General features: G+C 43.7%; 1 protein-coding gene across 1 annotated transcript; it reads right to left on the bottom strand.

Moving 5' to 3' along the window:
• Positions 1 to 26,551, bottom strand: LOC123404089 (LRR receptor-like serine/threonine-protein kinase IOS1). The gene is made up of 12 exons (XM_045098018.1): positions 26,468 to 26,551; positions 25,765 to 26,311; positions 11,635 to 12,104; positions 3,348 to 3,486; positions 3,193 to 3,264; positions 2,477 to 2,554; positions 2,133 to 2,314; positions 1,763 to 2,025; positions 1,503 to 1,629; positions 1,008 to 1,076; positions 713 to 902; positions 1 to 604 (listed from the first exon to the last, which is right to left on the bottom strand). The coding sequence occupies exons 1-12, from the start codon at positions 26,541 to 26,543 to the stop codon at positions 211 to 213; spliced, it is 2,607 nt and encodes an 868-aa protein (XP_044953953.1). The 5' UTR covers positions 26,544 to 26,551; the 3' UTR covers positions 1 to 210.
• Positions 26,552 to 27,235: the final 684 nt, after the last annotated feature.

Genomic DNA, 27,235 nt, shown 5'->3' with positions numbered 1-27,235 from the left:
ACAACTCACCCAGGCCTTGTTTCTTGCAAAGTGTATGGTCGAATTTCACACACTACACCACAACATAAATATAATTTTTGTCTTATAGCATGACAAATAAATCAGAATACACTATTGTATGAAGACCTTGCAACCTTGCGATCCCAAAAAAGAGAATAGTGACCCATCAACGATGCAATTAATGAAACACATCTGGGTAAACTCGCAGATTCATCTTGCTGATGGGCCGAACGCGGACACCTGGGCACTAGTAGCACTTGTGATGCTTCCCCTGACACCGTTGTCATCATGAGCTTCCTCCAACGCAAGACTCTCTTTCAGCTGTGCCACCACGGCCGCCATTGTTGGCCTGCGTACTGCAGCATCCGCGGTGCACGCCATGGCGGTGTCGACCAGTTTCCACATGGAATTGACATCATACTCACCTGCAAGATGGGCATCAGCCACCATGGTGACGTTGCCAGTGGCAACCTTCTGCTTCAGACGCTGGACGATGTGGCCATGGCCTGGCAATACTGGAGGCTCACCGGTTGCTACCTCAAGTAAAACAACACCGAAACTATAGACATCGCTACTCTCAGTGAGCCAGCCAGTGTTGTAGTACCTGGAAAAAAACAGGTAAACCACATTTTAGTAAATCTAATTTGGATTAAGGAACAATTCCATATATGAGAAGGTGCAAACAAGTTTTATAGTATAGAAAGACACATACTCGGGGTCCATATAACCTGCTGTCCCAGCCGCTATGGTTGTTATGTGTGTCTGGTTGTCGCTAACATAGGTCTTGCAAAGTCCGAAATCAGCTATTTTCGCCTGCAGATTTTCATTTAGGAGAATGTTGTTGGTTTTCACATCCCGGTGAATTATTGGCAAGCTACATCCCTTATGCAGATAATCCAGGCCTACACATGTGATAGCAAGTCCTTCAAAACATGTCTGGCAAGAACAGCAGACCATCTATCACATTCGCTTAAGAGCACTATATATATTACTTCATTAAATCATACCTTGTGCTGCTTCGAGCACGATTCGTACACGTGTCGCCCAACTCAGGGGTTCATGCACACCATTTTTCCCTTCATATGCGATCATGGTAACAGTTAGAACAGAGTTATATCAATAGTTTTACATGTCAATGTTTATATATTTATGCAATATATCTTTGTTTGCAATTTTTTACACTCCCTCAGAGTCTTTCGCATTGGAAATTGAATTAGTTAGGTGCATTAAGGTTGTTATTACTTTTTCAGCCAACAGTTAGCAAACTATATATTTTCGAGACCACAAGGAATATAAGCAAACATCACTAATTGTTGCTGATGATTGCAGCCATTTCACAAGGAATATGTAGACATCCCTGAACTATTTTAGATAAATATATTGAAAGCAGTCAAGATATATAGCCTTTGAATTTCAAACGATGCACATATTTTTGAAGGAATTATAAGACAACCATGATTTTTTTAATTCTTATCACTTAATTAGGTTTGGGATGGACAAACCTCTCAGATGATCATAAAGTGTGCCCTGGGACATGTACTCATAAACCAGTGCTAAATGGTCTTTCTCCCAGCAGTAACCAACAAAAGAAACTAGATTCCTGTGATGCACCTTGTTCAAGCTATTGACCTATGACATAGCATAGAAAGAAAATATTTTAAACTGCATGTAAGCTCATTATATTGTGCTATAGTAAGTACTAATAGTGACCCGCTGATTCACTTTTCAAATAGAAAATTTTAGGAACCATGGGAGTTAGTACCTCTGCTAAGAACTCATCAAGCCCATGTGATGATGATTCGGAACACATCTTGACTGCAACCGCGGTATTGTCTTCTAAACGGCCGTAGTACACGGGCCCGAAACCTCCTTTACCAATCGACCGTTGGAATTTATTAGTAAACTTCTCCAGCTCGTTGTATGTGAATCGTCGATTCTCAGTGTTTTGCAGGTGATCGCCCTGACTTTTTGTACTTTCAATGGCACTCTTAAGTTCGGGCTCTCTAGGAGGATCATGTATGGAAACTGCATGCACAAATGTCAGTTATGCAACAAAGATACCGAATACTCTAAAACTTTAACAATCGATAGACATAGTTCTCAGGTGATACTAAAAGAGAAGGGCAACACACATTTAGGTTTTCTCTTCCCTCTCCAGATAAAATACAAAAGAAAAAGTACAGCCACCGCCACTAAGGGAACCAGTATTGAAATAGATATTATAGTTGTTTTATTTTTTGATGGAGTCGGAGTCGGAGTTGGAGTCGGAGTCGGGCTTGCTGTTTTCTTGCACATATCTTCACCAAACTCATACCTAAAACACGAAAGTCACGTCAAAAAAAATCTATTCGTTTGTTAGTTTGTTACATAAAGTAAGCTTGAATAGTGAGCTGCCTAAAGTTCACAAGAGAGATGCATTCAAATACAATTAGAATGCATATTCATAGAAAATGGAAAATTGGGAAGAAAACCAAACCTTAGAACGAAGGATCCTGCATTCCTTTTACAAAGGGAATACGGAATTGATCCATTCAGACTGTTGCCAGACAAATCTCTGTAGAAAGTGACATGTACTAGTTTAGATAATCACGATGTTCTTTCCAAACAAAAGTCCTCTTAAGCTGAGCATATTAGCGTTCTTCACTCATTACTACAAGTATAAGGGGCTCCCCATTCATGTCAAATGTAAATGTTAGACATTATTTATAGTCAAATAGAGCTATAAAAGGCAACCATTATGCACTTTATACACTTACCCACCACACATTAATTATCTACCAAGATGGCGTGCTATTGCTTAGGAACAGTGGCGAAGACACGAATAATTTTTTGGTGACGGAGCTTACCAATGAGAAATACATGTATACTGCAACTGTCCAAAAATTCACTGAAATAAAAATCCGAAATTTAAGTACTATTGGTTTGGCATGCATGCATGTTCTCGTGTTTTTGTTCCGTTGAGTTTACATCAGCCCCACGAGGTAGTCAGTCTTTTTCTTAAAATTAGCAGGTAGTCAGCTACCTACTACTAGTACCATTACCATGCTCAGCACATAGGTATAGTTGCTTTAGAATTTAGGTGTGGCGGATGGCATGTCTTGGCAGATAGCTAGATCCGCCACTGGTTAGGAAGAGGTCCACAACTTCTGATAAAAAAGCATACCATGGCTATGCTCATTATCTTATACTTACAGAAATTGGAGGTCTGTGAGTAATGTGAAATTATCAGATACCAATCCAGTCAAGTTACTTTTGGATAGATCCCTGCATGAGAATTAGTTTCCAACATAAGGCAAAGGCTGAATATTTGCACTCGCAACACGAAAGACCAAGGAAATAACACTTACAGAGATATTATCCTTGTAATGTTTTCAGTTACATTGCTACACTTCACGCCATTCCATCCATATTTGGCCGGAAAGCATGGGTCACCCATCCAGTTTTTCTTTACTCCATACTCGAGTTTGATAGCCATCATTGCATCGACTACCATCACAGAGTGAAGAAAATGAGCGCGATCAGGGAAAAAAGTTTGATCATCCTCGTGAAGAACTTGTTTCATGACTGAAACCAAATAGGCACTGTGATGCTGATTTGGCATCCAGATTTTATCTTATTTTGCAAAACTCGAACACATGCATCAGAGAAATATACAGGTTTAGAAAAAAAAAGCTCCTCGCAGATACTTGAGCGGATTATTTTTTGAGGTCCCTACCCTGCCTCCTGGACGACTCGACTCTGCGCACAATTCAATATATTTTTTAAAAAAGGAGGGTTGCCTCCGGCCTCTGCATCAGCACGATGCATACGGCCCCTAACACACAATTCAACATGAACCGACAATGTGGATCAACTTCTCCATGAGATGTGAAAACAATTCCACTCCCTGAAACTAGGACCCTAATCTGGGACTTTGACCCGCTTATGGGGCTGGTCGTGGTCAAAGTCAAGGCAGAGACGTGGCGAGGGAGGTTTACCTCCAAGGGGATAAAATCTATGCTCATGGACTCTTGACTTTCTAGCCTCCCCATGCATATGTTGGAGACCTATATACTTTCAGAGAGAGTTCATAGCGCCTTCCACAAACACCAATGGTGTTTGTCTTCGCACGCGGCTGATGGGCACCAGAAGAATCACATGGTGAAGTGGGCTAATATCTACTCCCTCCGTTTTTAAATATAAGTCCTTTTCTAGATCTTACTAAGAGACTACATACAAAATAAAATAAGTCAACTATACTTCAAAGTATATTTATATACATCCGTATGTAGCTTTTAGTGAAATCTCTAAAAAAAATTATATTCAAAAACGGAGGAAGTACTATGTACATAAGGACCATGGGGTGTGGCTAGGCAAAATTGATAAATTTAACCCAGGAGCCAAAGGATTTCACAAACTGAACTACATTTGAAAAAATTTCACCTAGCGAACCCTTTTGTGTGGCGCCCGACAGTCAGGCGCCACACTACACTGTGTGACGCATTTGTCTTAGGCGTCACACAGTGTAGTGTGGCGTCTATGTCTTAGGCGTTACACTCGGTCTCAGGCGTCACACAAAAAGATTAGCTGGATGAAATTTTATCAAACATAATTTAGTTTGTGAAATCCTTTGACTCCTGGGTCAAATTTGTCAATTTTGTCGTGTGGGTATTCTAGTGTGCCTACGCATGAATGTGTCCCTCATGACCAGGTAGCTTTTTGGAGTATTTTAAGTGTCAAGAGGGGCCTACAATTACAACATGCAAAAGCCAAGGGCCTGCACACACACCCGCCTCTTCTAGCTTGCAATTGACAAGCGGGGTCCCAGTTCTGGAAAACCCTCCAGCCGGTCAAGCATGAGATTCGCATTGTATCGGTTTTTCCATAAAACATATCTAATAATAAAGCGGCTATTGCTTTCGTCGGAAAACCCATCATGATATTTTTATAAAAAAGCCCCTGTAATTTTTGTTATTCAACCCGCGCTCCATCATTTATCTGCAACGCAAAAGGAAAAAACGATTCGCTGCAAAAATTATACCCGTACGCATCGCCTCCTCCCGTCGACCCTAAGCCACCCTCGCATGTGCCCAGGCCGCCGCCACACCACTCGCCGTCGCGGCCAACCTCAACCGTCACCGCTGCCGATCTCAACCCACCCGCCTCCGCGGCTGTACCTCTCCCCGCTCACTGCCCCCGTTGCGGCGCTTGAGCACATCGCGTCGACCCTGGTCCACCCTGGCCTGTGCACAGGCCGCTGCCACACCACTCGCCGCCGCGGCCAACCTCAACCACCACTGCTGTCGATCTCAACCCATCCGCCTCCGCGGTCGTACCTCTGTCTGCTTGCTGTCCCCGTTTCGGCGCTCGAGCACAACTTCTGGATCAAATCAACGCGATAGCTACAACAACTTGGGATGATGCGTCCGCTCGATGCAAACGGCGGTGGCGCGCGGATAAGCACGACGGAGCGAAGTACTTTTTAGGTGGAGGCGGGCCTCCATGGCTCACACGGGGAACTCCAAGGTTATGGCGCGGCAACGGCGACTCCTTATGGCCAGATAGAGGCGCCCAACCCTTGCTCCCCTCAATGTATCCCCTCCTCCGGCAGGAACTCATCATCTGGTGAGATCCCGTCCCCATGCCTCCAACCGTGTGCCAAGCACCGGCAAGAAATTTTGTTTTGTGAGAATTTGTTTGCTGATGAATGAATGTATTTAATGTAAGATTGCAATGTTGTAGAGAGAGAGAATGGAACACCACCTTCAGTTTGTCATCTGATCCCACATTCTCTACCCCATGAGTGAAATAAGATAACAGTCCATTGATCAATTCAGGTAGCCTCTTTGTTTTGCTTTGCTTGTCCCGCTCAATTTTTCATCATGATGGAATTAACAATGGACGGGTTGATTTTCCAAGAAAATAGGATAGGACTTACTACATTAGTTAGTTAGCTTATTATTTTAATAAATCAAAATGATTATAAAAATTAAAAACGTGTGATATTTTTTCTTCCGTTGCAACGCACGGGCCTTTTGCTAGTAGAACATGAAGAAAGTACCCTCTTATGGCTGGACCCCTGGCTTGATAGGTCGCTACTGGAGTACATGCCAAATTTTGGGTCCTTTTTGCGACATGCTCGGATCTGATGCTCTTGTTTGACTCGGAGGCCCACAACATTTGGCCTCGAAGAATCTTAGTATAGACCAAGTTGTGGGTGGCCCTTCTTCTAGTAATATTGGGGGTCCTCGGACGTTATGTCTTGGCATCTAGGGTCCTCAGGGATCTATTAGTTTGGTATAAAGTAATGTGTGTCGGCCAAATTTACTGTTTTTATCTTTTTCTGAACGTTAAGCCGGATCTCATCCCAATGGGTAATAATTTACGGATCTGACACTTTTGCTACCGTCACACCTTCTGACAGTAGGGTATGACAACCTACCTACAAGGACTCTAGCGGGAGGAAAATGGCCTACCGTCAGAGAGATTGATGGTAGCAAAAGTAACCCTACCGTCAAGGTGTCTGGTGGTAGGCATGCTCGCGCACCGTATCTGCAACTTAGAATTCTTTTTACAGTAGGCATGCAACGCTAACGTCAGGGACCTCGGCGGTAGCCGGTAGGTTGTTATACCCTACCGCCAAGGTTGAAAAGTGTTAGATCCGTTTTTTTTTCCCACCGAGGTCAGATCCGGCTTAACATTCAAAAAAAGGTCGAAACAGTGAATTTGATCGTCATGCACCCAGGCCCCTTTTACCTAGCCACTCATTAGCTGCATCAAGATTCGTGCAAATACATTTCTCTTTTCTGTTTCTCTCATATAAAACGTGTCTTGAAATAGAAACCTTTGCAGAACAACAAAACTTTTTAACTAGAATCTAGGATAAACCTTTTAGATTTTTGGGACCAACATAAATATACAAAATAAGTTTTGTTTGATTAAAGAAATCATATACTTAGTATTATTATGGACTAAAAATTCTAAAAAAAATATCCCACATTCTAGTTAGAAAGTTTTGCTGCACTGGAAAGTTTAAAGTTTAAGACATGTTCTATATAAAAGAAACAAAAAAAATTATGTAAAAGGTTAGTTCCGTCGCACAGATTTTAAAATCACATTAAAGAGCCAGCATAACAGGCCCGGGTGCAGGTGTTCAAAAAAATCTGCATCCAGGTGGCGGGCTATTTTCTTGTGGACGGGAAGTGCGAGCAAATGCATTACGAGCCACAACTACGAGATCTTCATTAACTCCAATCCATACAACCACGAAGGTTTTCGGGCACAATGCGACTATCTACAGCCAACGGAGCACACAACATCCGGGTGCAAGCACACAAGAGTGCCCCCTCTTTCAAACGTATGTTATGATAATTTTTTAAGCATCTTCTACCGAATCCCTCAGACCTATCAATTCGTTTGGGCATGCAACCAACACACGGCTTGCAGAAAAAAAAAAAACTTCTCCAATCGAGCCCATTCGACGACACAGTCGAGATAAAAAAAAGCCTTCTCCAACGAACCCCTCGGACATTTCCACTTGTTTAGGTGGACAAGACAGACACTTCTCGGACAAAAAAAACCTTCTTCATATGTGCTGTAGATTTGGGGCCTCTCAGATGAGTAAAGCTACACGTACATAACAATATAGGCTTTTACAGGAAGGTGAATTTTGATTGGAGATTAAGGGAGAGGAAGGCTCATCCCGTGAAAATCAGAGGGGGTGGGGTGGTTTGTTACGTTGAAATCATCCTAGTCAGCGTGTAAAAGTCTGTAAACTTTTGTATGTTTACCACTATTGATGCATCCGTCACATCAGGCCCCGCATGTCCGACCCACCCCAAACCAGTCGCCCCCAACCCCTGTTCGGGCAACATGTCCTCCCTTTAACACGTTCACGTCATCTCCCTCATCCGTCATAGCTTCACATATGTTTTGTTCTGCCCGCCTAGCTTGATGCAGGTCCATGGGTCCCGACCATTGCAGCGACAAACTCGCAAAGCATCACCTTCAAGGTCAACTGTTGTGCCCGCCAGCACACCCGCGAGAGGGATGATAAGGCGGTTGTGGCAAAGTGGGCCCACAGTGGTGCAAACTGTGCATAGGGCCCAAATTTCTGAGGTGCCAAATTTTTTTAGGTAAGCTTTGTATTAAAAAAAATATGAACAACTGGGCATGTGGGCCGCTGGGAACTGCTCCCGCTGGAGTGAGCTAGCCAGCCAGCAAGGCCAGGGAGCTGCATGTTTGGTTCATAAGTCCTACGACTTTTTTTAGTCCCAACTTATAAGTCCTAAGTCCCTAAAAAGTTTCTACCTGTTTGGTTTCTAGGACTTAACATGGACTAAAAGACCATATTACAACTATAAGTCCCTATAAGTCTCTCCTTGAGAGTCTTATTTCATAAGTCCCAAATGACCAATTTAAGTCCCTATAAGTCCCTCCTGTTTGGTTTAGATGGGACTTAAAGGAACTTATAAGTTCTAAGTCCCTAATAAACCCTTGTAACCAAACACCCCCCAAGTGACGCTGCAGCTTCCTTTTTTCTGGATCGATCGATCCATCGCTCTCCCGCTGAGCCATGACGTGCCTTGCTACCGCTACCGCTTTTTTCACATCGATCGACGACCGCTGCAGGCAGGTCTCCTCCTCGTCGCCTTGTATAGGTACAACTACAGACTACATGCCCCTTAGAGACTACAAAGACTAAATACTATAAGCGCAAGAGACACAGACTACTTCGTCGCTCCTGGCGTTGTCCTATTTATCTTTAAGTTTTTTTTATTAATCATCTTTATCTTGTGTTTCAACAATGCAGATTTGAGTCATTGTGAAAAAACAACAGTCCGGTGCGTATGCAAAGAGAAAAGCACAAGAACAAAATTAAAATCCTATATGCGTACTACTATGGCACAGCAAAGACTTAATAATTTGACCACAATAGCACTTGAGAGTGAAGTGTTGAAGAAGATTGATTACGAGGATAACATTGAAGATTTCATCTCGAAGAATACTAAAAGAATGATGATGTTTAAATAAATAGCAACCGGAAGTTGCATAGGTATGACTTTTTATATGTCAATTGTTATGCAAGACATTATATTACATATGTTATAAAAAAATTCCTACAAGATATATATACCAATTATTTGTTAGTTTTTTTTAAGATAGGGTCCCAATTTTTAGTTTCGCACATGGCCCCAGATTTTATCGACCCGACCCTGGACATGGACTTGGCCGCGTCCGCTTCGGCCGCATCCGCCACTCCCACAAGGACGCAAGCTTCCGCGCCAGCGTATATGTAGGAACTTGGTCTGGCTTGGCAGTGGTCAGGCTGCCTGAATGGCTATACCCAGGATCCGGACGACTCCCCGGATACGACCCATGATTCGCCGCAACTCCAACGATTGTGGATGCCATAGACAAGCTCCCATGCCAAACATGCCCCCTCATTGTTTGAGGATATGCCTCAAGCAACTCCCCACGTTATTTTCCTTCCCATATGCATTTTAGAACCGATTTTAGTTTGCTATTTTTATTGTGATGCATGTTTAGTACCCCTTCATGACATATATGATCAGTGATGGTCAAGATCCTTCAAATATTGAGATGGGGGATCAAAATTCAAAAAAGAAGGTGGTGAAAAAAAAAATACATACTCAACCACAGAAGATATATATTTTTTATGTCAAGCTTCGTTGAACACTAGCATGGATCCTATATGTGGAACCGAGCAAAAAAGCCATGCATGGTGCCGTGAACATAAGCATCACATGGAATCACATCCAATCCATACCAACCTCTGTGAGAGCTCTCTTTAACATAGACCGGACACCATCCAAGTGTCTGAGAACAAGTTTTGAGGTGCATACTCTCAAGTGGTGAATATGAACCAAATGCCAATAGCCATGCAAGTTTTTTTTTTTTTGGCTTGCTTCATTTCTTGTATTTATTATGAAGTTTATTTTTTCACTAGATGGGGTTAACTACCACATTTTACCGTGAAATTGAGAATAAACCATTTGTTTTGTCTCCTTGTTGGTTGGAGTTGAATGGGAAGCCGAAGTGGGCAATACCCTATGAAGATTTCAATAACCCCATCGAGAACAAGGAGAACAATGATGGCACAAGCTTCCACCAATTTATTGGATTGGCTAGCAACAATGACCAAGGTGGAATGGCGGTCGGATTTGGGACTGTGCCAAAGATAAGTAAGCACTAGGGGGATAGGCTCGGGCATGACGTCGCGACGATCAGGATGTCAGCCGTGAAAACTGGCCTCTTTTCGAACAAACGGGGGGATGGAAAGAAAGGGAGGAGAAGGAGGAGGACAAGAAGTACCTTTCCAACAAAAGACACGAATTGAAGATAATGGAGGAGAACAAGGATGAGAGATACTTGATCTTCTTGGATGTGAAAAGAGAGAGGATTTAATTCGACCGGGAGAGGATGATGACCGAGAGAAAGAGAATAGAGTTGGAGAACGAGAACAAATAGTAGAAAATGGAGTTTGAGAAGGTGAAGGCTTATGGGGGCATTGAGGATGAGAGTCAAAAGGTGAGACTTGCAAGGACCACAGAGGAGTAAGGGATCATGTTCAACTACACTAGCCTCATGGATAACCATGCCAATGAGTGGTTCATTAACCAAAAGAAAGAGATCAATGAGCCCAAAAAAGGCACTTGATTAATTTATGTATTGCCTATGTATGAATTGTTGACTTCTATTTGTCATCGACCATTTTGGCTTGTGCTGAACGTTGAATTATTGTGTGCTATTTTGATCGAATAATCTACGTTCATGATTTGCCTGGAAACGTGGTTTTAGAAATTAATGAGATCCCCAGTGCCCTGGTGGACAAATGGGGCTTGACCGACTGTTGCCAAAGACGTGTTTGTGGAGTCCTGGTTGGAGATGCTCTTATTCAAAACCAAAAAATGGCAATGCTAAAACTGTATTTGCGAAATTTTCTTTTCGATCCGATCATTTATCTGTAATTTATCTCCATTCACTTCCCGTGTCTAGATAAAGATTGAAGATTTAATGTCTTTTGATATCAACAAATCATACAGTACCCTAAATATGATGATCTATATGTCGACACAATTTAAGAAAAAAAATATTATCTCCCAAACTGTTTGTATCTACTCCCTCCGTTCCTAAATATAAGTCTTTTAAGCGATTTCACTAAAGGTCTACATACGGAACAAAATGATTGAATCTATACTTTAAAGTATGTCTATATACATCCGTATGTAGTCCACTAGTGAAATATCTACAAAGACTTATATTTAGGAATGGAGGGAGTACATGTTAATACAAGATTATAAAAACATACTCCATCCGTTCCAAAATATAAAACATTTTAGGGATTCCACTAGGAGACTACATACGGAGCAAAATGAGTGAATCTATACTCTAAAATATGTCTATGTACATCCGTATGTAGTTTATAGTGCAATCTCTAAAATGTCTTATATTTAGGAACGGAGGGAGTATAATTTTGTGAAAAAATGGTAATGATAAAACTAAAGAAAGTATTGTAGCTTTATATGTTTATGAACAGAGGAAATGCGTTATTTTAGAAGGAAATAATACCAATTGTCTACAATGACGATAAATAAGTTAAGTAGGTACATAAATTGAGGGGAGTCATCTTACAGTCTTTGGAGAACGTCCTCGGAGTGTTGTGGGGGATGTGGTAGTAGATCTCGTATGCATTGACCATTGGAGGCAGCATGGATGTATTGGTGGCTATAAGACCGAGAAAGTACTGGCCGTCTGTATTGCTATGCCATTCAGAACTACGCACATAATCAGCAACCAAGTACGGGGGGCTGTAATTCTTGTATAACTTCTTGGCGTTCAGGTAGATGTCAAATAACCGGGGCTGGGCGTTCTGCATGTCGGCAAAGTGTAGGATGAACTTAAACTTCAATGGTCTTTTATTCGAATCCCATGTGTTGACGATTAGCACCGTGCCATTGTTCACACGAGTGACGGCTGTCTGAAGAACTGGCATGGGGACCGCGAAGATGTCGTCCTGCTGGATGGTTTCTTTGGTGGAATGATTTTCCCATAACGACCAAGTTCTCGAACCCCAGTAGCGGTCGTTTGGATCATCAGGAAACCTTCATTCAAAATGATAAACCATCATTGAAACAATAGTAAAAATCACTGCAATGTATGAAACTTAAAATAGTTCCATATTAAGTACCCAGCTTGGAGCTTCACAGATGTATGAGGAGTCTCACACATGTTTCAGAGAAAGGTTTTACGCAAAGTTTTGTTGACTTATGTACTTCAAGGAATAAAGATTTAAAACAAATATGATAGTTTCATGGATGTGGGTTGCATTTTTATTTTCATTATTTTATTTACGAACAAAACTCACGATAGTTTCACGGGCACACATGGTTCATATATGTCCTACACGGTAAGTGCATTTCTGTACACTCTACATGGTCAGTCATCCTAATTGCGTTCAACATATATGCACGATGTAATGTTGTCATTATGTGTAGTCGGTGACTTCATGCTATATAACTAAAGTTTGATACACTTATAAGAGTGGGAGTGCGTGTCTTATTACAGTCAGTATGGCCATATGTGGAAATGACTTGGTTTAGTGGGAAAATTCAATCTCCGATACAAATTATTTATCAGTGTATACGCTGGACTCATTGATCTACTCTACAATGGCTATATCATCGACTGTTGTTTATGGGGATTTTTTCACTGTTTTGATCCTTAAGACGCAAGTTAATCACGTAACGAACTCGTTTGGAAAGAATTTCACGTTTTGACCCTTTTGGAAACGCCATAGGCCGTGGCGTTGCAGGCCTTATGCCAAACGCCAGTCTAGTGGACGTTGCAGGCCTCATGTGCAACGCCAGTCTACTGGACGTTGCAGGCCTTAGCAGAAACGCCGAGGAGGCTGGCGTTGCAGGCCTCATAAGTAACTGTCCCGCGCGCCCCTTCGTCCACCAGCAAGTTCTTTCCTTCTTCCTCCACGAAAAAGCTCTCCCTCCTCCTCCAGATCCCTCCTTGATCTCCCTCCTCCCCCAACCATTTTGTTGGTTCTTTGGGGCAAATCAAAGAGGCCGGTAAGCTCCTCCAATCCATCCAATTAGTTTTTGCAATGATTTTGTATTTGTGTAGATTTTTTTGCACTAGGTGTACGTATGTTTTGAAGTAAAATTTATTTTGTGATTGTTAATAGGTGTAGTTTATGGTGTGTCTAGGTGTAGTTTTTGGTGGCTATATGTATAACTTAGGTTTTGTTCATATTATTCGAAGAGGCCGGTAAGAATTTTGTTCATATTATGTAGGATGTTTCGGCCCGATAAATATCCGGGTCTTGATGAGTACTACGAGCAGAAGCATCGTGCGGTGCTAGTTGAAAGAGGAGAGATAATTATGATTGTGTTGATGATTATTTTTATATACTCCATGATTTTTATATTTTGACAAGTTGAGTCAATTAACAAATTATGCGTTTGTTTGTTTAGGTTCCTCCACTACTTCGTTTGAGGGGGCATAACCCGAATGAAACTCTTGTATATGACCCTCGTTACGAGCCTTATTTTAGATGAATGGATCTTCTTCAATTTATGCTCAACTTTAAAGGCACACCACCTAGTGCAAAAAAAATCTACACAAATACAAAATCATTGCAAAAACTAATTGGAGGGATTGGAGGAGCTTACCTGCCTCTTCGATTTGCCCCAAAGAACCTACTAAAAGGTTGAGGGAGGAGGGAGATCGAAGGGGGGATGGTGAGGACAAGGGAGAGCTTTTTCGGACTAACAAGAACAAGATGAGAGGAGAAATGGTGGTTGGTGGGCGAGGGGGTCGGGGTGGCAGAATATAAAGGCAAGAAACGCCATGGCTACTGGCGTTTCACCTCAGGTCTGCAACGCCACATTAGACAGGCATTTCACCTCAGGTCTGCAACGCCACATTACACAGGCGTTTGAAAGAACGTCTGCAACGCCACAATAGATGGCGTTTCATAACAGGGCTGCAACGCCACGGACTATGGCGTTTCAAAAAAGGGTCAAAACGTAAAATTCTTTCCGAACGAGTTCGTTGACTGATTAACTTGCACCTTAAGGATCAAAACAGTGAAAAAATCATGTTTATCGCGGCGTGTACGCATTTGGAGTAGGTGGCCAAGAATGCTTTTACCCCACTTGGGGTTGTCTGCCTAGTCTATGGATAGGTCCTCCATTGTAGGCATAGGTTCGGTCATATCGACTTTGTTGTTCCTAGAGTCAATTTTTAAATATCTACATGTGCTAAGTTGGTGTTGTCTTTGTGCATCCTACTCATGCAGAGGTATGGTGTATACTTATTATGCTATGTACACATCCCTTTAATGCTACATTACAATTTAATGAAAGTGCACTTTGTTAAAAAATAATTCATATATGTAAAAATCCAATCTTCTTTAGAAGGTATCTTAATAAGGAAGACGAGGGTTCAAATGCATTGTGGATGAAACTTTGGCAGATCTTATCCAGCCCTTCCAAGTAGTAAAGTAAAATTTAACTGCGTATCATTTCGTGTTGTGAGAGTCTGTGATTGATACAATTGTGGAGGGTGTGACTGAAAAATAAAAAATGCAACTAGAGTTATTCCTATTCGGAATGGACGGTGTGTTCATCTTGGTCAGTAAAATGTAAATATGCATCTATGTTCTACAATTTTCTCTCCTCGTAATGGTGAGATCTGTGGAGCACCACTTGCTACTGTATCCCAACGAGGATCCGTGTTGCATTATAAAAAAAGGCTTTGGCCATGTTTTATAAACGAAGCAGCTACCGTCATAAAAATAACCGCGTATGACACACCATCATAACACACACCAAATCCATCCAAGGCAAGATACAAATGTGCTGACGTACGACGACACCACTCTACCGCTCTCCAAACAGACTACAAATGGACCAATGAGAACCGCTCAGAGATGACGTAGTCCTCAACCATGAACTAGCAACCACAAAGACGCGAAGTTGGGCAATGATGGAGCATGGACTCCAAGTTGCTACCTTCAAGAAGGTACTGGAATGTTGTCACCGTCCGATCGGAAAGATCAAGTTTTCACTTGAAGCATCACAAAGGATAGCGAGCGACTGCGATGGAGCTTCGAAGAAGGGAATGATGCCCACAAAGGCCAGCACAATCGGCCTGGTAAATATCAGACAATTTTTACATCCCGACACTCATACACTGCATAGGACCGGGGTACAACCAAAAACGAGAGTACATGTCGTACCGCGGCCGCACTATGTCGGACACTAACAAAACCATGCCTCCCACGTGGCCATGGCAGCCAGCCAACACACGAGTCATGAGCTCCGCGCATGAACACCGCGTCTCCCACCATTAGGGTTGTCGTCCTGCCGTCATTTTTTTCTTCTGAAAAGGAGGAACCGAGTCCCCGGCCTCTGCATCAATCGATGCATGTGTGTCCACACAACCTCGAGACCACCCAAAGGCCTCGGGCTTGGCACGACCGAAAGAACCCCTACGAACGACAGATCCACCATCGACCACCCTACACCGAACATCGTCGGGTCTCAGGCTAGGAAGCACCAGACTGCGGAAAGCAGGAAGAGAATGAGCGGATCACATCCACCACCGGCGCCCACTCCGTCCGCGTCGGGAGGTTCGACCACTATTGGAGCCCACATTCTCGTCACTACCTGATGGTGCTGTCATGAAAGGCCTGCACATCCGATGGTGGCGGCTGTTGGCCCAGACCGTGTCGTCGAGTACTTTCCGACGACACGCGACGACTAACGACGAACGACGATGACGAACGAAGCTCGCTGACGAACTCGACGAGATACTTTACGCTGAGATGCGTTGTATGTAGCTAGCCTAATTTCTTCAAGGCACGTCCTACACCAAGCTAGCTAGCTCGATCTTGTTGATCGATTCTTGCCGCCGGCCGGTACTACACCAACGCACATATATGAATCGCTAGACGAGATTGATGGCCGCAGGTACGTATCGTACCTGGTGTTTTGCTTTATTGCTTTGGTCTTGATCTGATTACAAGGGATGAGGTGCACGCGTATATATATTAGCTAGCCTGCTAATACTACTCCTATACGGTCATTGCTTCGAAACCTAGCCGGATACGTACATGCATGTATTGAATCCGACATGGCCACGTTCTTTCGTGTTTAATTCCAACAATCACCCCCCTAAACACGATGTCCTCACTTCACAGCTTGGACGCCGATCCTTCTCCGCATCTCTGTAAACTTCTGTCGTCCCAAAGACTTGGTCAGGATATCTGCAAGCTGATCATCGGTGCAAACGTAGTTGACTTTAATCTTGCCTTCTTCCACGCACTGCCGTATGTAGTGATACCTCGTATCAATGTGCTTGCTCCTGTCATGATGCACTGGATTCTTACATAGAGCAATCGCAGACTTGTTGTCAACATAGAGCACCATTCCTTTCGGTTCCTTGTGTGTGAGGTCACCGAGTAGCCTTTCTAAAAACACACCTTGACACGCCGCGGTTGCAGCTGCAATATACTCCGCTTCACAGGATGATAATGCGACCACCTTCTGCTTTTGTGATAGCCAACTCACTATGCTCCCGCCCAAGAAATATGCCACTCCCGAGGTACTTTTACGGTCGTCCACATCTCCTGCCAGGTCACTATCACTATAGCCAAGTAGCTCCACCATCTCCTTCTTCTTCCCTCTCAAATAGACACAACCGAAGTTTGTTGTCCCTTTGATGTATCTGAGTATATGTTTCACAGCTGCCCAATGTTCCTTCGTGGGTGCTTCCATGAAGCGACTCACTATGCCAACGGAATAGGCCAAGTCTGGTCGTGTATTCACAAGATACCTTAGACTTCCGACCACACTCCTATACTCCGTTGCATCAACCACGGGTGCTTTGCTTCTCTTGCTAAGTTTAAGACGAGGCTCCATCGGAACAAAAGTTGGTTTGCAGTCCTCCATGCCACAACTTTCAAGAATCTTCTTTGCATATGCCTCCTGGCATAGTGTGATCCCCTCAGGCTTTTGTTGTACCTCAATCCCGAGATAGTAACTCAAGAGCCCTAGATCACTCATCTTGAATAGCTCCTTCATTTGTAGCTTGAATCTAGCAATCTCCTCCTCATGTGCTCCGGTTATCAAAAGATCGTCGACATAGATGCTCACTAAGAGACGATCCTTGCCTTTGCCTCGCTTATACATAGCATGCTCGAGTGGACTTTTCTCAAAACCAAGAGAAACCAGTGTACGGTCAAGCTTGATGTTCCATGCCCGAGGAGCTTGACATAGCCCGTACAATGCCTTGTGTAGTTTCAGCACCTTGTGTTCCTCTCCATCTTTGATGTACCCCGGTGGTTGCTTGACATAAACTTCTTCTTCCAACTCCCCGTTCAAAAACGCGGATTTTACATCCATGTGATGTAGCCTCCAAGATTCTTGAACCGCAAGAGCTATAACTAGCCTCACCGATTCCATCCTTGTAACTGGAGCAAACACTTCTTCGAAATCCACACCTTGCTCTTGCACGTATCCCTTAGCTACGAGCCTTGCTTTGTATTTCACAAGATTTCCATCGGCATCCTTTTTGACCTTGTACACCCACTTGAGCCCTATAATTTTATGGCCGCTGGGAGGATCCACGAGCTCCCATGTTTTGTTGTCTCGGATCGACCCCAACTCCTCATCCATAGCACGACGCCAACACTCCTCCGTGTTTGCTTCTTCAAACTTTGTCGGTTCCTCGACACTAAGCAAACATTGTCGTCCTCTTCTCTTAATTTTCACCGGATTTATGGTTTGAAATGTTTCCTTCGGATATAAATCCACCACTGATCGCAGACGTACTGGTGTTGGCGGACGTTCCCTCGTCTCCTCTTTCGTCGAAGACAAAGAATTTTCTGCTGAAGTTGCCACACTTCCGATTTCTGGCGATTGGAGCACCCCTGGGCTGGCTACACATCCACGAGGTGAACCAGGTGAAACTGGTGCACGTACAAGAGAACCATCAGCCCCATGCACGTGGCTTGGTGTACTCTGGGTCATACCACCATCACGTGAACCTCCAGGAGAGGTGCCACGGCCTGGGCTACCAGCGCTACGGGGAACGCTGTCAGGCGTGCTGCAGGCTGCAGCTTGTATGGCTCCCTTGCCTCGGTGGCTGCATGTAGACCCAGCATCGCTAGAGGACGTGCTGATCGCGGGCTCAAGCGACACGGCCGACCTAGCTGGCGTGTTTTCAGTAGCACCTGCGTTCGGAGGATCGCTCTGTCCCGACGACCTCTTCAGTTGATCGTCAGCTTCTGTATGTTCAGGTTCGTCGTAAACGACATTAAAAATGTCATCTGATGACGGGTATACTTGCTCGGTGGAGTTCCAATTCCATGACCTCGCTTCTTCAAAGACCACATCACGCGTCACAACCACCTTGTTGTTCGACGGGTTGCACGCACGGTACGCCTTTGTGCCCGCTTCATAGCCAACCATTATCATTGGAGTACTCCGATCCGCCAATTTGCTAGTATGCCCCGCCACTGTCTTCACATGCGCCACGCACCCGAAAGTACGAAGATGATCAACCGCGGGCTTGTGTCCGTACCATGCTTCGTACGGCGTCATTCCAACCACACTCTTGGTTGGAGCCCGGTTCAGCAAATAAACGGCCGTATTGACCGCCTCACCCCAATACTTCCCTGGCATGCCTTTACTCTTTAACATGCTCCGTGCCATCGCCACCACAGTTTGGTTCCTCCGCTCCACAACACCATTTTGCTGTGGTGAATATGGAGCCGTAAGATACCGCTTGATCCCGTGTGTTTCGCAGAATCTTGTGAATTCACGAGACTTGAACTCACCCCCTCGATCGGTACGGAGGGCCTTCATCTTGGCTTCGGATTCCACTTCGGCCGCCATCTTTACTACCCTGAAGGCTTCCAAAGCTTGATCCTTCGTCTTCAACAACACAATCCACATGTATCTGCTGAAGTCGTCGACGATGAGCAGGAAATATCTATTTCCGGCAGGGGTGGCCGGTGTAATCGGCCCGCACAAATCTCCGTGGACCAACTCAAGAACTTTACTCGCTCTAAAGTTTCCCTCTCTTGGGAACGGGGCCCTCCTTTGTTTCCCAATAAGACAACCGTCGCACACTTGGTCGACATGTTCGATGCTCTGATACCAATTGTTGGCCCAGACCGTGTCGTCGAGTACTTTCCGACGACACGCGACGACTGACGACGAACGACGATGACGAACGAAGCTCGCTGACGAACTCGACGAGATACTTTACGCTGAGATGCGTTGTATGTAGCTAGCCTAATTTCTTCAAGGCACGTCCTACACCAAGCTAGCTAGCTCGATCTTGTTGATCGATTCTTGCCGCCGGCCGGTACTACACCAACGCACATATATGAATCGCTAGACGAGATTGATGGCCGCAGGTACGTATCGTACCTGGTGTTTTGCTTTATTGCTTTGGTCTTGATCTGATTACAAGGGATGAGGTGCACGCGTATATATATTAGCTAGCCTGCTAATACTACTCCTATACGGTCATTGCTTCGAAACCTAGCCGGATACGTACATGCATGTATTGAATCCGACATGGCCACGTTCTTTCGTGTTTAATTCCAACAGCGGCGGGGTCCTGGGGGGTTCCATGGCGGCGACTTGAGGTGAGCAGGAACAACGGCAAGTAGCCCGACGACGATCTGGGACTAGGAGCAGTTGTAGGGCACTACACGCTCAGCAGAAGTTGTACAAATTGCACAGCTGCGCGCAGCGGTAGCAAAGCATGCGACTATGCTCATGCGTAGCAACGATGGTGGTAAACAAAGCCACGACTTTATAGTGACCATCGGAGGCGAGCGGCAATACAGTCCGGAAGGTGGTGCTCACGTCACGACAATGTTGGGTGGCCAGCGGTCCACATTGTTTTGCGTCGGAGGCCACGATCGCGTGACCTGCAATTTCGCGCGTAACCAGATAATCATGGTCATGCATTGTCGGCGGGAGTAACGGCGTGTGGGTCGTTTCGTCGCATCTCACTCGAGGACCGTGTATGCTTGTACTTGTTGGGAAAGTGGAAAGCGGAGGAACATGATGATTTTGATTTGGTGATGCTTCTCAAGCACCCGCTATTGATCTCCGGTGTGAAAATTCTAGGTCTGGCCCTACTTGGTTACACCTGGTAATTGAGGCTTTTTTGGTCGTTACCTTCTTGAAGTTGTGGCTTGGATTTTACCTAGGCTTTTCTTTCGGGTGAAAACTCACGGTCCAGCCTTCAGTGGTTGGGTCCGACAATGACGACGCTTGATCGTCATTCCTTTCATGAAGGCGTTGCTGCTAGAGAATATTTCTCCTTGTCCTTATGATGTGAAAAGATGGATTGTGCGGATGGTCGTTGTTGTACTTCGTTGGTCGTTGTTCTAAACACATCATAGTCTTTTTATAACGCCTATGCATAGCTTTGGTCTTAATGACTTTGCTAATTGTTGGTGTGTTTGTATGGGTGTGTGTGTGTTGACGTTAGTTATGTGTATCTTAGTTGTGCAGGGGCAGGTATGTGCTCATCATTCCATTTTATGCTTCATTTTGAGTCAATATAAAGTTCACAAAAATTAATGTATATTCCAGATATATCCGGCCTGTAGAGCGCAACTAGCCACCGAAAAATATGGTCCATATCCACGCGCCAAAATTGACACAGTTTAATATAAGTTGACTGCGTTTGCTAAATTTCCAGGTTAGTTTCTTCCTTTTTAGCACAAAATTTCAAAGTTCTGGAAAATGGAGTGGACTACAGCGCAACTGATTTCAGGCGCGACTCATCCAACTTGCAATGCGCGTCTCATGCTGAACGCTATAAAAAAAGCATGATGCAATGGGAGAGAGAGAGAGAGGCTTCTCTTTTGCTCAGAATAAATAAAGAAAAATGACTCTAATCAGCCACAGTGACGGTGCCAGAAGTTCAAGTATGTGATGTCAATTTAAACTTGTGATGTCAAATATATTTGTATTTTTCAATTTTCTACTATCTTCAACATAATTTTTACTTGCAGTTACAAACTTCATTAAAATGTTGTGTGGTTAAGTGGCCACACAACTTGAACGTGGCTTCGCCATTGATAAGCCGACCGATCTAGCATGGGGCGTCTGCCGCCTCGTTTGCTCAACACGTGGCCTGCTGGCCAACATCTCTCATCCCCATCTTATCTCTGCAACATCGATAGTGTTGCGAAACGGTGGCAGCGAAGAACTACTATGCAAATGCCCAATGCCGCTGAAAACGTTGTTGTAATTTTTGTAAGATATGCCTTGTTATAAATGTTTTTTTTTAAAAGGTTTTGTGCAACATATGTCTTATTGCAAAAAATTAGAAAAGAGAACGTTTTACAATAGAGATTTTGTTACATGTAATTAGAAAAGTGAGGATTTTGCAACAGATGTCTTGTTGCAACAAGAACAATACATACACATGCAAATAAATGATGCAAGTTTCGCGTCTCTCGCGTCGCCCCCGCGCGGGCGACATGGGACATCTCAGCCGCCGCCGCCTAGTCCTCCCACGCACCCACCTCCCCTCCTCCGCTGCCGGTGGTCGACGCTGGGCAAAGCCCGTGTGTCCGATGACGACGACGGAGGGCCTCTCCTCCCTCCCTCGGATCCAAGGACGACGCGGGCGCCCAGATCCAAGGGGTGTGCCCCCCGACGGCTCGGCGAGTCCCGACGGTGGTGGGTTTGCTGAAGTGCATGGATGCCCAGATCCATGGGTTGTGGGTCTTCCGGCAGCGTGGCGGCTCCCGACAGCGGTGACCTCGGGCGGTGGCAGGTTCGGGCGGCGGCGTGGGCCGCGCGGTGGCGGATCTCGTTGTTGCGGTCATCATGGAGGATTCTGGATCTTGGCCGGCGGCCCCGGTAGGCATGGCGACGTCGCCCTCGGCTGGCGACACTCGCCGGTGGCGGATGGACGGTGTCTTGACCGCATGGGCAGTGAGTTACGGGTGGATCTCCTCCACGTTGCAGGCTCTCCCCCGCTGCACTTGGTGGCTTGCGATCCCGGTTGTTGTCCTCGGTGCGTTCACGGGAGCTGGTAGAGGTGACATCGGACCGGAGGAAACTCTGGATGATTCGATCATGCCGATGGTGGCGACGAGCAAGGTCGTCACTGTCCTCCTTGCAGGCGTTGTAGGGGTCCCTTCCCTCCACCCCGATCCCATGCCTAGGTGAAGACCAAAAATCTAGTCAGATTGGGCGACGACGGCACTGTGTGTGTCGTGTCCTTCTTGGAGGCGTCGCGTGGGGCGTTCGGGTGCTCGGTTAGGCAAACTGCAAGCGGAGGGGATGGGGCCAATAGCAACAGGTGGTGTTCGTATTGGAGGAGCGGCGTGGCATCCAATGCCGGGTCTCGGCGGCATGGAGCAGCGAGCTCTCGACGGTGGGTGTGTGATGATAGACGAGCGCAGGATGATGGCGTTGTGTGGCGTCATGGTGGCGTCAACGGCAGGTAGGCCTGGCAAGGTTGATGCGTAGTACAACTATGAAGATGGATCGGTGGAAATTGGCGGCGACGGCTTCTGAGAGTGCGTTGGACCGTTGTGCGCCCCAAACCCGACACCGTGGCTCGGTTGGGGCCTTCGGTTTTAGATGTTAGGCTATGGTGCGAAGTCTGTTTGGTATTCGGTTCGGACTATCGACACACCTTCATCAAGGATAGGAGTAGCGACATATGTTGTCAAGATGATGGCTTCAGATGTACTGATGCATTATTTTATAAGGTCTTTGTGAATAACTAATAAAGTAGTTGCATGCATCGTCTATATGTAGAGGCGGGGTCTTTCTCCTTTTCTAATTTTTTTTATGCAATCAAGGCATGATCGGACGGCGTGGGAGAACGTCGTGTGGTGTTCCCTCCACTCCGAACAGCCCTCCTTAGATTTTTATTTATACTAGCACAAATGCTCATGCGTTGCAACGGGAGAAAATACCAATTCATATGAATCATGATTGGCTAAGTCGAGGAACTATGCCACGGGACAACGGCCTGACCACAAAATAAAAGATGCATTATTTGAGGATCAAGACATAGAGCTAGGACATGGTTATTATTTGGAGTAAATTGATCTTATTGACAATATATATTTTATGAAAACTTTTGAGCCCGTGTGTTGCAGCTGTAAAGAAAAATTGTCCCGTACTAAGATTCAGTGAGAATTATTTATCAAAATACATCCACAGTTCATGTAAATTTAGTCTTTATCAAAATATGTAAAAACTTGAATTAAATGTTTTCAACGGTTATCTTGTTATTTGATTCTGAGCATTTATTGAGTACAAATAGATCCATAAAGTTAGACATATACTATGAGAACTTTAAATATGCGATGAATCTTGAAATTCACAATCACGTATTTGTAGTCCAACCAAAATTTTAACTGCATTGGAGTTTATGTTTTTAGGAATAGAAATCTGAACTAAATACCAATGGGTTGTTTTATTTGGAATCTGAGTAATTTCTTAATTCCACAAAAAATAAGAATATTTTAAATCCTTATGAACCTTCAACATACTCTAATATATTTTACGGGGATTCAGTTACAAATTTGAAACAAACAAAATAAGAAAAGAAAGGGTTAAAACAGCGGCATTTAAGTTTTATTTTCTGCAGGTAAAAAAAGCAGCATTCAAGTTAGCCTAAATAGCGGCAGCCAAGGCCCAACTCCTAATATATATATATATATATATATATATATATATATATATATATATATATATATATCCCTACAGGTTATTCCAAGAGTTCAATTTAAATATACGCATGCCCTCAATCTCGTTATATCTCCCTACAGGTAATTCCAAGAGTTCAATTTAAATATATGCATGCCCTCAATTTTGTTATATCTCCCTACATGCGATTTGAAGAGTTCAATTTAAATATATGCATGCCCTCAATCTCTTTAATTTTTTTGTTACATTAACCCCTTGTCTCTCTTGCATGAAGTGGAAAATGATTCACCCAAACATCCATCCAGCAATCAACTCCTGATTATATAAAGTTTCACATACGTACATAAACGGATGCAATCAAACGTAAAAGAGCCAGGTACGACTAATTTAGAAAGTCAATCCTTGTTTTGACCAAAACCGTGGCCTAGCTCAGGTGGACGCTGCCATACAAATTTCGTTCGTGTTCGAGTCATGCTACTAATATTTTTGCTTCCTTGAGTTTGCTATAAGTTGGGCCATGGCGCACGCTCCAAACAATGCTATGGCCTATGAAGCGACACGCGAGCCACAAAATCGATGAGATTGGATTTTTCTAATAAAAGGGATTGTGGTTGTGGGTTGAGATAAAATAAATATTAGGATTTTTTTATAAAATTACATAAAGGACTAAAAATACTTATTTCTTTTATTACTTATATTTATATTATACTAGCAAAAATGCCCGTGCGTTGCAACGGAAGAAAAACTATCAGGTTATGCAGGTGTGATAGATATAAAAAGGTATGAATCCAATGCAATAATGGCATAAGGATTTTTCAAATGTTATTTCACAAAGTATATCTGAGTGATGTCATGATGAGATAAGGCACTTTTAAAATGTAATTTCAAGAACTAAAAATATAATGCTCATCGCGGCTTGATTTGTTAAGGCGTCACAAAAAAAATATTTTTTAGCTGAGCAAACTACAAAACACGGAAACTCTTTTTTATCCGACGCGAGTGACAAAATAAAATCATAAAACAACGTCTAGAAGTTTCCTAATAAAACCTTTATGTAAGCGACAGTTAGTTTTGTTCATTATTAACATATGTGTTTTAATTTTTACGAACATTTTCTAAAAGTTGATAGACATGTTTTCCAAATTCCTGAATATGCTTTGAATATCGGATCATTTTAAAAAAATCATGAACATTTTTTATTTCATGACAATTTATATGAAATCGTGATTTGTTTTATAATATGTGAGCAATTTTTGAACTCATGAACATTTTATGACTTGTTGAATATTTTATAAATACACAAACAGTTTATCGTTTTTCTAATTTTTTCAAACTGACAACTTTTAATTTTTTTGTTCTTTTGAAATCTGAAATTAATTTAGAGAAGAAAAAACTAAAACAGAAATAAAAAGTAAAGAAAAAAAATACTAAACAGGATGCCCTGAGCTGCACATGGGCCGGCTCATGAAAAAAATGGGAAAAATGATTTTTTCAAACTGACAACTTTTAATTTTTTTTAGAGAAGAAAAAACTAAAACAGGAATAAAAAGTAAAGAAAAAAAATACTAAACAGGATGCCCTGAGCTGCACATGGGCCGGCTCATGAAAAAATGGGAAAAATGATTTTTTTTCAAACTGACAACTTTTAATTTTTTTGTTCTTTTGAAATCTGGAATTAATTTAGAGAAGAAAAAACTAAAAGGTGCGCCAGGGATCAAACCCTGGTTTCTGCCTGGACGATCGCACCTCTGACCATCGCAATAGTCCTTTGTTACTGGTCTATCTATATATCAGTACTTTATAAACACAATGCAGGGCGGCGTTTTCTGAAATCCGAAAAGTGAATCGTTTTTATACTTACAGGTGGCATTCATGGGTAATTTTTATCAACTTGAAGGGTAATTTTAATGACGGACGACAGAAACAATATGTGCTTTATTATTAAGGAGAGATATAGTTTCCATCAAAAAGTAAAAAAAAAAGGAAACATATAATACTCCTACGTTGCATCAAAAGAAAATCAGACTTCCATACATACCGCGTAAAGTTCCCTCCCATGTTTCCCCGTCCATACGTGGATATGGACTCGTGGATGGTGACGTCCGGGTAAAGGGAGGCACCGAGCGGCCTCAGCTCCACCGTGTTGACGAAGGGCGTACCGCTGCCGGTGTTCACCAGGCACACCGGCACCCAGCTCGTCCACGCGATGAAGATGGCCTCGGAGAACCAGGTGAGCTCTTCAGTCGTGTTCTGGATCGTTGTCGTGTCCCAGTAGTTGCTGCCAAGGTGCAGGTCGAACTGGGTGGCCTTGCCGTCGTAGTTCCCGTGGAAGAACAACATCCGGACAAGGTACTTGGCGCCACTCTCCGTGGGGAGCGTGTAGCAGTTCCGTAGGCCGGACGGGAAGCTCCTGAGGGTGCGCAGGTCATCGCTTGTGGTTCTCCTAGTAGTATCGAACTCGGCGGCAACCCTGTGATTCTCCCCGCCGTCGACGTAACGACCGTCGGAGACGTAGGGGATCCTTGTGGAGGTGTCCTCGCGCCCGCTGAATTTGGCATCCAGGCCGCAGTCGATGCTCAGAAAACCTGATTGATCCATATAACATAACAAGCAGGTCGAAAAGAGTTAGAATATTGATAAAAGCCTGCTATTCTAATTCTTGACGAAATACCAACAAGCGCTTCAGTGTAACATAAGTAGATAGATGGATACGATATATGTAGACGAGACGGAAAATCAACCTTGCAGCTGGCCGGCGACATGAACCGTTGTGGCTGCCAATACGGATGCACCAAAGAAAATCCACAACAGTGCCATTGCGATGAGTAAACTCAGTTCCTTAATGGCATTGGAGATCTTGGCTATATACGCCACACGTATATATATATATATATATATATATATATATATATATATATATATATATATTGCGCGCCAATTTAAGGTGGGAGTTGTGTGCTTCCATGATTCCATCAGCGTTGATAAATTGCTTGCTGAAATAAATATCCTATGGGTTGCAAGCTGCCACGGATAACACAATGTAGACTATTCAAAACCACTAGTGGTTGCAAGCTTAGGGCATGCGACCCACTCATTCGTTTGCTATTATGGAAACATTCCGGAACCACTAAAATTCTCGTTTTTTTGGGTTTTCAGATCGGCCAAAATTTTGGGTTGAGGATATTGATTGAACCCAGCGTTGTGTCCTTGGGGCTTGGGTGAGAACCCTAGCTAGCCTAGCCGCCGACTTCGCTATACTACCTGCCTTGCCACCATCGGCAGAAGTTGCTGGGCAAAACCGAGAAGTGGTGAACTCCCAGCTGAACAAGTAAAAGAGACGACAGACACCACGCTCAAGGGGTAAATGTCAAAATTAATTACAGAAATGTGATGGTCTATCTATGTGATATAAGAAGTATCAGTTGAAGTCTTGAAGATCAGTTTCACATGGTATATTGGCATACATGTTGGTTGTTTTTATGCCTTGAAGACGTCTGCAATGTAGCATG

Source organism: Hordeum vulgare, chromosome 6H, assembly GCF_904849725.1.
Source record: "Hordeum vulgare subsp. vulgare chromosome 6H, MorexV3_pseudomolecules_assembly, whole genome shotgun sequence".
NCBI lineage: Eukaryota > Viridiplantae > Streptophyta > Magnoliopsida > Poales > Poaceae > Hordeum > Hordeum vulgare.
Note: the sequence above shows the minus strand (reverse complement) of the source record. Positions and strands in the feature narration are given on the sequence as shown.